At 31.4% G+C, this 15,528-nt stretch overlaps 1 protein-coding gene across 1 annotated transcript; it reads right to left on the bottom strand.

The window, feature by feature from the left end:
- Positions 1-9,699: 9,699 nt before the first annotated feature.
- Positions 9,700-13,313, bottom strand: LOC113725871 ((3S,6E)-nerolidol synthase 1-like). Its single transcript, XM_027249273.2, has 7 exons — positions 13,071-13,313; positions 12,710-12,974; positions 12,160-12,538; positions 11,844-12,062; positions 11,317-11,455; positions 10,937-11,191; positions 9,700-10,120 (listed from the first exon to the last, which is right to left on the bottom strand). The coding sequence occupies exons 1-7, from the start codon at positions 13,251-13,253 to the stop codon at positions 9,842-9,844; spliced, it is 1,719 nt and encodes a 572-aa protein (XP_027105074.2). The 5' UTR covers positions 13,254-13,313; the 3' UTR covers positions 9,700-9,841.
- Positions 13,314-15,528: the final 2,215 nt, after the last annotated feature.

Raw genomic sequence — 15,528 nt, 5'->3', positions numbered from 1 at the left:
TCACATTTATACTTATGCCATCGTCCTTTCTTCCCATTTGCTTTTTAAGAGTGCAAATTTCTTTTGATTATATTGGTGAAAAAATAACATATTTCACAAATTATTCTAATTTATTTAGAAAATGTTACTAATTTCATTAGAAATTATGAAATGTAATCATGGTTTATTAATTTTTTACTAAACATAAATACTGCATATAAAAAGGATTAGATATTTGATTTTGTTTTACTTTGATTAGAAAAACTTTTGGTAGTAATAATGAAATAGTGACAGGGGTGCAACTTTCAAATCAACAACCAACGTACACTTAATTAAGCTAATATTTTTTAGTTGATCATACTAATATATGCCATAAAGTAATAAGATTTACTCATTTATAAATTGACAATTTTAGCAGTTTATATACCATTCAACTATAAAAATTATGATTATTATAAAATGACATTTTATAATAATTTACATACTATTTGCCAATCAAAAATAATTTTGATAAAAATGTGCATATAAATCCATATTGTAAATGATACAAAATCTATTTGAAACTCACAAAACTTAATATATGGGTAAATTTACTATAATTTTCAAAGATTATGCTACATTAGTACAACTTTAACTTTTATACTTGTGACCTAGAAAATAAATTTATTAAAACACATAACATTTATAAATGATACATAGATTTATTAAAATGCTTAAAACACAAAACATTTATGAAGGATACATACAATCATGTATTATACATTTACGTTACCAACAATTACTAACTATAATATTAAGTTTAAATCATTAATAAAAAAAATCTTATCATTATTTTAAATAAACTTCCTAATACTTGTTTCATATAAGTTTCTTTAAGTAAAATAGTAAATTTATGCCACAAACTAGTAAGTTTTGATGATTAACCAAATTTACTATTCTATCAACAAGATTTACTATTAATCTATAAAAATTTACTATTAGTTGAACTAAACTTACTCTCAAAAAAGTAAGTTTCGAATATAAAGTAGTAATTTATTTTTTTTAAAAAGTAACTTTCATTTTTATTTCGATTTACTTTTTGAGACATAAATAGGATAACACTTATATGACCATTTTTGATTTACTTTTAGCGATCATTTGATTATTTGATAGGCCTATCCACCTAAATAAGATAATATTTAAAAATAAGAAAGTAAGTTTCCCATCTAAAATAGTAAGTTAACAATAATAAATTAGTAACTTTTATACTTCAAAAGGTAAATTGGAATAAATATTAAACTTACTTTTTAAATAAATAAATTACTACTTTATATCTCAAACTTACTTTTTAGAGAGTATGTTTAATTCAAGTAATAGTGACTTTTTATACATAAATAGTAATTCTTACTGATAACATGCTAAAATTGATTAATAATCAAAATATCTGATTTATGGGACACATGTACTATTTTACTTTAAAACATATTTCAAACTAGTATTAGAAAATTTATTTGAAATAACGATAAGATGTTTTATTAATGATTAATTCTTAGTACCTTAGTTAGTAAGTACTCATAATATACCTGTATAATACATGATTATAGGTATAACTTAAAAAAATTATTTATATATTTTAAAATACTATGAAAAATAGTTTGAATTTTCACATATTCTTGTAAATATGTAATAAAATTTTGTCGTATTATAAGTTTTTAATCATTTTCAATTTTTGAAAAGTTTGAAAGTTTGGATAACAATAACAACAAATCTTCCTAGTTATTTATAGAATATTACTTGTTTATATATCAAAATTTTTATAATTTAACACCTATTAATATAATAAGATGATAAAGTTTTAATAAATTTACATCTGAGACACAAGAAATAATAAGAGTAAAAGCCTAAACAAATGAGAAATAATATAATAATAAAAATGACAAAATGTATAACAATTAATATAAGAAAATCAGTATGATCTGGATTTTTTTTCCTTGAGAGATTGTTCATAAGAATAGGATCCAATAATTATAAATGAAAATCACATGCATATATAATCTATTGTAGAATTTAAATTACATTTAGTTCACGTATAAAATAGTCCTAAAATAATTAGTACACTATGATACAATGTTATTTTAACAACAAAAATTTTTTTTACTAAAAGTCTGAAATATCCATGATATACGTATGAGGGATACTTTACCATATTTGTATCTCACATCTAATCATGAAAGTTAATTTGAGAAAAAATATTTTTGACAATAGAATTATTTTGAATTTAGTCAACAAGTTGAGATTTTTTAAACAATAAAAATGAAATATTTTGGGAACTTAGTTGTTTATTTTCCCATAATTAAAAATTGCTATATTTTAGCAATTGTTGCCATTGACTTTTGATTCTGTAGACTAATTTTTATCAATGCAAGATTAATTTTATTAACAATAATTGAAGTTCCATTGATCTAAGGATTGACATTTTATTGCTATTATTTTATATGTAAATAGTTAACATAAGTAATAAAATAAATAATAGCTACTTAAAAAAAAAGGAAATTGGTGCTCAATTGATTGTGGTGTAAAACACTATGATACAATTAACTAGAGTTTGAAATGGAATTGAATTTATTTAGTATTTTACTGCTAACAACTTTGACCCCATTTAATGGTTAAAGAAAAAATAAAAGAGACGTAGAGACTGGGATTGGTTCCTTAGTGTGAAAAAGGAAAGTTCTTTTAAACTAATGCTGCGTGAAATTCTGGATACATATGAAATTAGAAATGTGATAACTTTGCAATTCATTTTCATTCATGATAAATTTCTTCGATTCTATATAGAATCGCAATTTTTTTCGTTCAGCATGAAAACATTCTTTTTTTGTCATATTGATGGCTTTTGCTTTTAAGATTATCTACATGTCGGTGGTTAGTATTATTGACAAGGTTAGAGGTCATGGAAAATGTTACTAATTTTAGGAGAAATTATGTATTGTAAAAATGGGTTAATAATTTTCTATTAAGCATAACTACTGCATACAAAAGGAAAAGATATTTGATTTTATTTTGCTTTGATTAGAAGAACTTGTACTAGTAATAAAAGAAATTTCAAATCAACAATCAACATGCACATGATTACAGTAATTTTTTAGTTATTTAGACTAATATATGCCATAAAGTAGTCAGATTTAGTTGTCTGTGAATTCATAATTTTAACAGTTTATATAAAATTTATCTATAAAAAATTATGATGATTATAAAATGACATTTTATAATAATTTACATACCATTTTCCTATAAAAAAAATAGTTTGATAGAAAACATATGGATACAAATCCATAATGTAAATGATACAAAATATGTTTGAAAGTCACAGAACCTAACATATGGGTAATTTTACTATAATTTTCAAAGATTATGTTATATTAATACAACTTTAATTTTTATACTTGTGACCCAGAAAATAAATTTATTAAGATTTTTCATTTTATTAAATTCACAGGCATTAATATATGAAAATTGTGTACCATTTTATTATATTCATAGGTGTCAATATATGAAAATTGTGATGTATAGATAAGTGCAATTCTATATATAACTTGAAATATTTGTTATTACTGTCATCCAACTTTCTAACTTTTTACAAATTCAAAAATAATTCAAAATTTATAATATGACAAATTATTCTTACATATTTTATAAGGCCATATGCCAAAAAAAAAATAAAAAAATTCATAGTATATTTAAAATGCTTAAAACATATAACATTTATAAATGATACGTATAATTGTGTATCATACATTTACATTACGAGTAATTACTAACTATAACACTAAGATTCAATTATTAATAAAAAAATCTTAACATTATTTCAAATAAACTTCCTAATACTTGTTTCATATAAGTTTCTTTAAGTAAAATAGTAAATTTATGCCACAAACTAGTAAGTTTTGATGATTAACCAAATTTGCTATTCTATCAACAATATTTACTATCAATCTATAAAAACTTACTATTATTTGAACTAAATTTACTCTCCAAAAAGTAAGTTTTGGATATAGAGTGGTAATTTACTTCAAAAAAAAAGTTAAGTTCCATATTTATTCAAATATACTTTTTGAGACATAAAAGTTACTAATTTATTGAGTTAACTTACTATTTTTTATGTAAAACTTACTAACCAAAATTTTAGATACTATTTTATTTAGATGACCAGTACAACAGATAATTAAATGGTCGCTAAAAATATTTTTATCTGTTATATCAGATAAAAATAATTTTGTTACCATAATAATTGTTACTTCGGACTTTTCTCACAGTGAGTTACTTTACTAACAGGACCATGTTTTGTACAAATTTGGTTGGTGAATACACAAAGAGTTTCCAGTTTGCTCTGCCTTTCCATGTTCACCAACCTGCTACATCTCTTCATGTCATCCACTGTCTTTTTTCCCAAGAACAGTTCTGCTGATTGCTGAACACCTCATGTGCAGCAAGAAAGAGAAAAAGTTCTGTGGTCGCTCTTCATTCCAGAGAGGGCACAGATTTCTATAGCAAATGCCAAGTTCTTGTCGTCTTGATGAGATCGGCAAAAGAATCACACTTCAGATTCTACACCCACGGCAGCAGTTCATTAGTCCATCAGTGGTCCCTCTTCTGTATATTGTACTTAAACAATAATGTTGTTGCAATCTGGTAAATACATTTGCTGAAAAGGCTTTTTTTTTTTTTGGTAAAAAGCATTTTTTTATATATTTCAATTACTAACCTGATACCACAGGCTCAGTTGTACGCAACAGATCTTTTTGTGCGCTCTCTTTGAGCTACATGGGAAAGTTTCCTTCCCAATCTACTTCACTAACCAGTTTGACAGCAAACTTTGCTAGATTGTGGTCACATCCATTACCTAGTCTATTAACAAAAGAAAAGATACTTGTCAAACAAACTTTTCATGTTTTGTATGTCCTTTAGTAAAACAGCAACTCTGAACCCCTGATGCTTTCTTTCATTGTCATTTCCACGACTGCTTTGCAATCTGATTGGAACTCTACTACCTTTAGGCCTGTCAATCGGGCTTAATAAGTCAGATTTTTATAAGTTGAAACTCAATTCATTTAATTTGGAACATTTTCGGGATTCGAATTATGAGTTTCGAGTTCATAAATATGAAACTCATACTCAACTCACATAATATTCGGATTGTGAGCCTTAATCGGATTTAGTCCAAACTCACTTATTACTCCTTAATTTTTTTAATACAATTACTATAATTATTAAGTTGTAAAACTAATTTAACATTTACAAGACTATAATATTAAAACTAAATATGAACAAATAATAGTTCTTAAAAAATATATACATCAAAAAATTTTCAACAATATTTATATTTAATTAGTTCAAAATGCATGAAAAATAGTAATAAAACATGCGATCATAAACCAATACATCTTTAAAAGTTGAAACTTTTTTATAATCTTGTGATTTGAATTCAAACATGCTTGATGATTTGTGTTTGTAGACAAAAAGAAATCAACCAATATTATGCCAATACAAAAATTTACTCAATCAATAAGAAAAGTTAGAGATTCAATTATGCATTACTAATATTAACTCTCAAGAAAACTCATGAAAAAGTCTTTAGATGTATTTTTGTATTTTGTAATTTATATATATTTAGTATTTAATAATAATATATTTGAATATATAATTATGCATAATATCAAAATATAAATATTATATATGTAGGTAATTAAAAGGCCGGGTCTATATCGGGTTTGAACCTAATAAGGTCCAAGCTCGACTCATATTTAATTCGAGCATATTTTTTAGGCTCAAACTCAGACCGGCTCACTAAAAAGTCGGGGTTCATCGGATTTTTTATCGGACCGAACAAGCCGAGCTCAGGCCCACCCAGCCCCGTAGACCGTTCTAACTGCCTTCCATTGAGCTTTCTTTGTCTTTATCATTCCCATTTTGATTGCTACAGCTTCCTCCACCCGAGGTTCATTGGTTTTCCTTGCTGCTTTTACCCATGCTTTGATTATCCCTCGTTACCGGTCTCTTGCTACCCCTTCTAGTCCACATTTGTCCATTCCTGCTGAGAATGCGGCATCTGTGTTAATCCTTATCACTTCTTTACTAGGTGGTTTCCAAGTTGCTGAAAAGGCCATTTGAAAAAGAGATAATATAGTTCCTTCAAAAAAAAAAAAAAAAAGAGATAATAGAGCACCCCACTAGAGTGATCCCAACTTCCCAAGTCCTAACAACCGTGCGCTGTATTTTGCACAGTAAACTAGAGAGGAAAACGTTGGAATTAGAAGTCGAAACAAAATAATGCAGGGTACATAATCAATAGGAAATCATTCAACTTTGGCTCAGTGGCCACCAAAAAGGAACTAAATCCCTCTTTAAACTGTAAGTCGGGAATTCGAATCCCATCTACAGTAAAAAAAATTCAAATGAAGTGTTAGAGCACTTTTTGATCTAGTCGGATCTACATACCTAGGGATGGCAATGGGGGCACCCGTCCCGCGGGAGGCTCACGGGGCGGGGGGTGGGGGTATATCCGCAATACAAAAAATATATATATATAAATATATATATAAATGACTATATATTATATGTAAGTTAATTAGTTATAAACTTATGATAATGATATTATTAGTTAGATGTATTATATAATGTATATTAGTTTATGTAATATAATTGATATTATCAATTATATGAATAATTATACATGTCTACTAATAGAATTTATTAATTAGTTATACTAAATTTACTAATACATTTATACTAAATTTCTAATTACACTTAATAGAATAACACTTTTTTCTCAAAAAAAAAAAAGCACAAATACAATGATGAATTAGTGATTACATTTGTACTAAAAGTGAAAATTTGACTATTTTAGTTATATTTATTTCATCATATTGGATTGTATTCAAATAACTTCTGTTTGATTGTTTTTATGAGTTTCAATTGTAAAATTACAATGAATAATAATTTGGTGATGTGTTGATATTTTAATACTTGATTATTTATTAAAATTTAATTATAATAAAATTATATAATAAAATTTTATTAACCCCGCGGATGCCCCCGCGGGGGAAGCGGGGCGGGGCGAGGCGGGGGACGGGGGGAACTAATAGGCAACGGGGCGGGGGACGGGGGAGGGGTCCTCCGCCCCAACCCCGCCCCATTGTCATCCCTATACATACCTGCTAGCCTCCCTTTTTAGACGGTAGGTCTCGAATTCAAATCCCACTTGTAGTGAAAAAAATTCAAATGAGGTACCAGAACACTTCTTTGATCTAATTAGATCTATACACTTGTTAGCCCTTTACACAGTCCCTTAGGCTTCCTCTTCCTGTAGACCTGTAGAATATGATAGATTAGAAATATGATAAATTAAGTTATACAAATGTTATCGCCCCAACCCCGCCCCATTGTCATCCCTATACATACCTGCTAGCCTCCCTTTTTAGACGGTAGGTCTCGAATTCAAATCCCACTTGTAGTGAAAAAAATTCAAATGAGGTATCAGAACACTTCTTTGATCTAATTAGATCTATACACTTGTTAGCCCTTTACACAGTCCCTTAGGCTTCCTCTTCCTGTAGACCTGTAGAATATGATAGATTAGAAATATGATAAATTAAGTTATACAAATGTTATCATTACCCAAATATATATATAATCAATAGGGATAATTTCAGAAACCTTCCCTCAGGTTTTTGACTATTTCCCTTAACTCCCTCAATGTTTAAAAAATTACATCTACCTCCCTTGATTTGACACTATTAGTAACTAAACCTTAAAATAGGGTCAAAAATTTAATGAATACCCTAAAATACCCTTATCTTATGAAGTTTAATTTATTATTCTAAATAATTGTAAAGTAATTTGGCACAATTATAAAGAAATGAGGGTGAAGTTTTTCATACTAATATTTGTTGTTTGATAATCAACTATAATAATAAATCTATCACTATAATAGATTACTTTTTATAGTGCTTTATAAGGGATATAAATTCTTTTTAAGTTAGAGAGTAAAGTGTCATATTGATTTTTTTAAAGTTTGTGGACTAATTGAGTGATGAAACTACCATTGTTTGGTAGTGATTTTGTTTCTAAGTTATTGTTGATTTATTCCTAATTTTGATACAAAAAAAGAACTACAAAAAAGTTAGATGATATTAAAAGTTATCAAAAAAATGTTACTAATTTAATGTTTAATCATAATAGAGATTAGGGACAACATATAGTTCTTCAGTTTTTTCTGACAAAATATAAGAGAAATGAATAAGGAGGGAAAAGGAAAAAAAAATTATAAAATCCGTCCTTTATATAAACAGGAGTTTCAATAGAATGTTAATGCTAGTATTGTCATTTGGACGTGTTAATCTAGATGTGATAATCATTGAATACTACATGCTAAGAAGCAACATGACGTAAAACTCAAATAAATCAAAATATGGATTGTGCTACATACTGTAAAACTTTTAATCATGTCAAAGTGGTCGATTTGGCGTATCAACTCATTCAACACTTGTTTGTAAAACGCAATTAACTCTCGCTGGAAGATTACAGAAGGAAACCAAGAACTAGTCCTCCATACTACTTGTACTTGTAGTTCACTTGCATAATTTTCTCAAGGTCACCATAAATCAAAAAAGGACTAGTCTAAGCAATCTAGGCAAAATATAGGTTGGAAAGTGAGTGAGGTAAAATGCATGTTTTTGACGTTGAGGAATGTATACTTTTATGTGTGACTACTTAAGCTGCATCCCACAAGACGCCATAAAAAAGGCAGATTAAATAGCAAGGTCGATGATGATCATCGGATGGCCACACATACTTTGTGCTTAGCCATGTGAAATCCCTTTCAGTTCAGGCAGCAGACGGACAGCCGCAATCATGGCTTGTAAGTTTTTGCGACATGTGAGATTTAAAATGTGGTCAATGCCAGAAAAGGCCCCGCAATCCCCTAATTCATAAAGATGATTAACAAAGAAGATTGATGCAAAGTCCTTTCAGTTTCCAAGTTCTTGTCGATCAGTGGGACTAGGGGGAGCAGTTTAAGAAAAACTATCACGTTCCCTTTTTTTGGCTTTGTTGAATGAATAATGCAGAAAGGTACAATGGTCCATGAAAAAGATATATTCATAAGCCAGGGGAAAGCCACGATCACTTCACTAAGAACGACTTAGCGAAAAGAATCATAGCCGAAATGATGGGAGATATTTATTGGCTTTTAATTATTGAGGTCAAATATTTTTCAGATAAACAGTTCTCAATAGAAATTATTCTGCTAATCCACATCCCAAATAGAAAACTTTTTGAGCCTCTTCTCTTTCTAACTTTTAATTTATTAGTCAAAACAAAAATATTACAATAGTACTATAAGGTTGAACTGACAATCAGTTCTTGATTTAACGTTTAACTGCAAAATTGAGTTCAACAAGTTGAGGATGCATTGTTCTATTGGGTTGTAAAGTTGAGATTTCGGAGCGTAAAAATTCTGGGTTTTAATCTCTCATCCTTTTCTGGTGCTTCTTAAATTACATCCCTTCTCTTCTATTATTTTTTTTCTTTTTTTTGAAAACAAAACAAGTAGACCTGTGGTACTTTCCACAAAGCAAAAAAAAAAAAAAAGAAAAGGTGGACGGGTTGTGCTGGGCATTGGTTGGCATTTCACTTATTTCTTACTGTTCATATTGAAGATACTAATGTAGACGAACTTACAAATTTTGCAAACAAGGCACCTGATAAGGGTAATGGATATGCTATTCCCAATCGACAATGAAGTAATTGCAGTTTTCTTTTCATTTCGATTATACAATTTCATGTCGTGGATTCGGTCCTCCGGGCTAGTACGTGTGATGATGAATCAGTCGTAAAGCCTGGACTTGACGAACTCATCCAGGTCAAGAAGGCGTTGATTATCATCGTAGCTGTACATGAGAGGGACCATTCTCGCGAGATTAAGGGAAGCCCTTTGGAAAGACGACGAAAACCGGTTTAGACGAAGACATTCCTTGTTAAGTCGCTTCCATTCTTCAGAAATTTGCTTGAAAACGTGCTCTCTAGCAATGTCTAACGTAACTCCTTGGTGTTCTTTCATGTAGTAATCAATGTAGGAGCCATCATGGCCATTTTGATCCTCATCCTGTTACAATATGTAGTCACGCACAAATTAGTCTATACTCTTATACGTAGAGGATCATGCATGCAATTGAAATCAGGATCTTTTTTTTTTTTTAATAATGCAATTGAATGAGGATCTATATGTTGACGTTTGGCCCTCTCACTCTAATGACAAAATTTGGATGTATTCTATTTTGAAAGATCTAGTTTTTTTTTTTTTGTATTAATCTACTTTTCAACCAAAAGTAGGCAGAAATGGAAGAAAAAAAGGCCAAAATTAATGAAAATTTTAAAATTTATTAAAAAAAACCTAGAATTCGTTTGCAAATTATACTTTTAAGATATGGATAAAAATGTAAGCATTACATCATAATTTCCTTTTGTTTCCTCTCCTTTTCTAATCCAAATAATATTTTTAATGTTTCCTTTCATTTGTTTTTGTATTTAATCCAAACAAGATGCACAAAATTTAATTTTTTCTACTCTCCTTTTTTTTGTTTTCCGCTAGAGTTCTCTCCTTTCCTTCCTTTCCCTTTGCTTCAACCCAAATGGTGGAAATTAGTAGTCTGTCTCTAACCCATGCTTAATTATTATAGTTAGCCATTAATTCCGGTGTTTATGGATGGTGATGTTACTAATTAATAGCTAACCTGAGCAGTAAAAAAGCGGTTATCTTTTTTCTGTATAAAATCCTACAAGTGGTAACAATAGATTCGTTAGGGACATTTGAAGGAAAAATTCACTTTGGAAGCAATAATTCCAGTTCCAAACTCGAGTGCCTGGTGGTATGCAAAATATGTTTCTAATATAGACCACCCGTTCGACGAAGGTTGCTTACCTTGGCACTTCCCAAGTCGTCCCAAAGGCGTAGCATTGCTGCTACAGAAGAAATTATGGCAGATGCATCACTCAAGTCAATTGGGCCCTCGTTTGTTGCCCCGAATCCCAAGAGGAAAAATACGTGCTCTAACACCACATGCACTCCTGAGCTTACTTTTCCATTTTTCAGGTATTCATCTGCCATCGGCTGGTCTCTGGAGCCTGAACGAAACCATCTTGATTCCACAAGAAATGCATTGCACAAGCTAGCCCACTGCCAGAGTTAAAAAGGATCTATCATTAATTGCGCATTAATTTGTAATTTAATTGCAATGAAATATTTCCTCTTCCAAAACTGGAGTAGTGACTACTGTTATCATATTTCGAGAACAACATTACCGTCTTCCTTAGGAATTTAGTAGGGTTGAAGCCATGTTTCTTATGGATCTTAATTCCTGCCTCGTTTGTGGTATCATAAAGTGCCCTAAAACACTTCTTCATGTAATCTGGCAATTGGTCAACTGCAGCCAAATCCCATCTGCACATTGTTCAACATCATGATTTATGATCAGCCTAAGCCTAAGAGAGTTGGAGTTTATGAGTTCAGATATTTCCAAAAAAAAAAAAGGGAAATACTTCAATAGACATGAATGTAATCTGCCATCTGCCCACAAACCATGTAGCTAACATTTTCCACACGATCCATGGTAGACAGTAAGTCACTGATGAGGCATTGGTTTAGTGGCTAAAATTGAGACCCTAGTATTAGAAACCCTGGGTTCAAATCCCTCTATCCCCTCCCCGCTTCTTAAGTTTCATCCCTCATCTGCTAAAAAAAAGATGGTACAACATCGGTTCTACCTAGATATTCAGATATTTTCTTCTTTGAACTACGAAGTGATCTATCATGCATTATAGAGTCCTACCTATTGACTGCTTCTGCGAAGAGAGTTAGCTCCTCAGGCTTCCCATAGAGATCAAAGATGTCGTCGATGATGTATATGAAAGAGATGGATTTCGTTAGCTCGACTCTTTCATCAGATAAGCGGAGATCATTGAGCATAGCCATGGGCCATGTGTACCATTTCAGTGGTTGGTCCCTGGCTTGCTTCAATTCCCTGGCCAGGCCAAGATCCTTCCACCATCTAAGATAAGGAAAATGTATGCCGATTAAGACTTAAAGTTCAAGTAAAGAAAGAATTGACTGCGGCAAAATGAAACACATTTCATGATTCCACTAACTTGGTGATTTGCAGCAACTCTTGTCTATGAATGCCTTGTGCCATGTAAAAATCAGCATTTGATAGCTCGAGCAAGCAATTCTCCCATCCATTTATACCTTCAACTTCTGATCCCATGAAGTTATTTGCCTTAAATTTATACATGCTTTTGCGGTAAGGATGCTTCAGGGTATTTTTCACAAGTGCAGCGTTATCTTCATCAAGGTATTTCAGCAATGCATTAAGGAGCTGGCTACTAAACTCCGCAGCATCATCAAGTATATCTTCGCCTTCTATACTAAGCTGAGCTGCTTCATACAATTCCATCAACGCCCTGACATTAACTTTTCCACTACTCGCCATGAACTTCCCTTTCTCATCCTTGAAATTGTTAAACACATCTGTTTAATGACACACTAGATGTCAGTTGAAGACTCAAAAATTCCTTTATTTTTTTCTTTCAATACTTGTGGAGAAGGACAAACGGTGCACTAATAGTAGCCAAATGGTAACTACATAATCCATTCGTGAAAGAGCAAAAGTAAATTGAGGGAGAACAATTTAAAAACCACCTGGAGGCACATAGTAACCTTCTTGTCTCAATAGCCTGAAACAGAGTGAAACTTCATGAAGACCTTCAGATTGATCGAAGCAACATTTAGCTGATACATGCTGCCTCCAAATCAGTGCTTCAATTTCCTCTTGGCAGTGGTGATCGATGCCTAGCCTTTGAATTGCATCAACCAGCCTTAAATCCTTCAAGCGATCTTCTCCTCCTGTTTTGAGCATGTGCCTCACATCCATCATTTTCTGTGTACGTCTCACGTACAATTCATCCTGCATCCGAAAATGTTGCTTTAAAAGAAATGCAAAAAAAAAAAACCCCAAAAAAACAAAAACATGTGTACAAGGAATAGATGGTCATTTTCTTACATTAACGAGATCTTCGTGGTATATTAAGGGGTTAAAAGCTGAATTAAGACATTGGCTGACATTCAATCTTTGTCTGCTTGCACTACATGCAACTAGAGCCGGTTTAACCTCTCTAATTGGTGCACCAATCGTTCTAGTGGTCCGATAATACGAAGAAGCTAAAATGGTACAATTTATTGCCATGATATTGATGCTACCACTTGAGAGAAATTTTTACTCAACAAGGCAAAATTAGAAGAAAGCCTGGCTGAAATCTTTCTCGTCTCTTGAAAAAATTGATCAACTCAGCTTTCGTGATCTACATATATATAGCTTGTAAAGAAGGCCCCACCCGTAAAGTGCCGATGACAATCATACCCACACCACGAGGAACTGTCCTCGTATACGTGTGCATGTGCTCGTTATTGAAGTCCCAATTGAAATACATTTATACTCAACAAATTCTATGTATTAGACAGTTGACAGAGTCAATCAAAAACTGTTCATTTTCTACATTTCCATAGATATGCATGTCTTTCACACAATGTAGTTTTCTATACAATCGACAACTTTTTCATGCTTTTCAGTTACTTGTGAAGTAATTTAGGTACTGAATTACACTAATTAGACAATTTAGCTTTTGTGCTATAACACTGTAGAAGGAACCAGCCAACTTAAGTTCCAATTTGGCATCTCAAATGTAACAAAAAAACGATTAAAAAAAGAATAAAATGAATTTGGTTGCATTAAATTTGCCACTTTCAACTATTCTCGATTAACACTTGTCACCCTAGTACTGTATTGCAGCATTATAGTACTTCAATAGTACTTTGGATGCCTGTAAGTCTGCCTTCTTAGCTACAAAGACATTTCCAACCACCCGCCCAAGGCCTCAAGGACACACGTTATGTGGTTCTCTAAAAAATTTTAGATAGGTTAAATTTGCCACTTTCAACTGTTCTCGATTAACACTTGTCACCCTAGCACTGTATTGCAGCATTATAGCACTTTCAATACTACTTTGGATGCCTGTAAGTCTGCCTTCTTAGGTACAAAGACATTTCCAACCACCAGCCCAAGTCCTTTAAGGACACGTTATGTGGTTCTTTACAAAATTTAGATAGGTGTGTAGCGCATTCATCTGGTTCGATAGTGATTCACTCTCCATCGATCTCTTCATTGGTCCAGTTAAACCCCCTTCCAATAGCCTAAAGTAAATATAGAATAGATTATTATCGACTGTCAAAAAAAAAAAAAAAAGATACAAAGACATTTCCATAAGCATCAATGCTATAATAAATTGACCAAGTTATCCCTTTCTGAACAACTGTGCAGTTGATAATATAATGATATTTACCTATCAACAGAAACACAAACAGATATAATTATGAATATACTATTCCATTATTTAGACATGTACTGCATATAGAAGTTTAAAGCAACTTTATACTTTGCTGGTGATGGGTGGCTTGAGATTTAGATTTTGGAATAATTTCAAAAACCTACCTTGAGGCTTAAAAAAATTCAGGTGTCTGGTCCGATGATGGTTCAATCCCTTTTGGATTACCCTTGAAACTCTTTAGATTCGCTCCCTCCCCCACCTATAGGATAAATTAGATTATACAACAGTTATCGTCTCTGAAAAAAAAAAAAGTGTCGGCGACTTTAGTGAGACGTGGGTTTTTCTCTTTCTTTCTTTACCAACCGAGTAGAGTTCAAAAATGCTTCTTCTTGGACATGCATATTTCCAAATCCTGCTTTTCGTTTTCCAAATCGCTTTTCTTGTCTATTGACAGGTGCCGAACTTATGCAATAATAATAAATAAAACCTAACTACCACTTGAAGCAGTCAATAATCAATTCGAGTACTGGAGTAGGGACTCTAGGTGTGCAATGGATTGCTTGATTCATCCTATTCCCGAAAAGTTTGCTTAATCCGACATACCTGAATTAATTATTTAACTGAATTCACTAACTAGTAGACAGTAGCAAGTAAAGATTAATGGGGGGTTTTTGGGATTAAATGCTAACTAAATAAATTAAATGCAGAAAATAATTAATTAAAAAAAATAATTAGAGAAACTCCAGCCAATGGTACACTTCAGAAATGGTTCATGCACTGATCATCGATTCACAAATAATTCTAACATTTATTAATAGATTAATTATAGTTGTCATGCACGCGATAAACAACCAACATTTCCTTAATTTCTCGATAGTTAAGGTACGACCGTTAACTATTTTTCTAACTCAGAAACAACCCTAGGTACGACCGTAGAATTTAATTTCTAGATTGCATTAATAATTAAAAAGGCCCAATCCTAACTAATAAACACGCTACGAGGGTTTATTTAAATTAGATCATATGTTCCCCTGACATAAACCCAATTACGCCAGTTGCTATTGAGATAGAGATAATGAATAATTACGGATTCAATTACCCTTATTTAGCAAAATAGCCTATATGAACAATTAATTA

The sequence above is a fragment of the Coffea arabica genome, chromosome 2c, assembly GCF_036785885.1.
Source record: "Coffea arabica cultivar ET-39 chromosome 2c, Coffea Arabica ET-39 HiFi, whole genome shotgun sequence".
NCBI classification, from domain to species: Eukaryota; Viridiplantae; Streptophyta; class Magnoliopsida; order Gentianales; family Rubiaceae; genus Coffea; species Coffea arabica.
Note: the sequence above shows the minus strand (reverse complement) of the source record. Positions and strands in the feature narration are given on the sequence as shown.

Coding starts and splice junctions, on each gene's coding strand:
- LOC113725871 (XM_027249273.2), bottom strand. CDS start 13,253: ATGGCAATAAATTGTACCATTTTAGCTTCTTCGTATTATCGGACCACT. Junction 12,539..12,709: donor AGGTTACTATGTGCCTCCAG/GTGGTTTTTAAA, acceptor GTCATTAAACAG/ATGTGTTTAACAATTTCAAG. Junction 11,192..11,316: donor CTAAATTCCTAAGGAAGACG/GTAATGTTGTTC, acceptor TAACTCTGGCAG/TGGGCTAGCTTGTGCAATGC.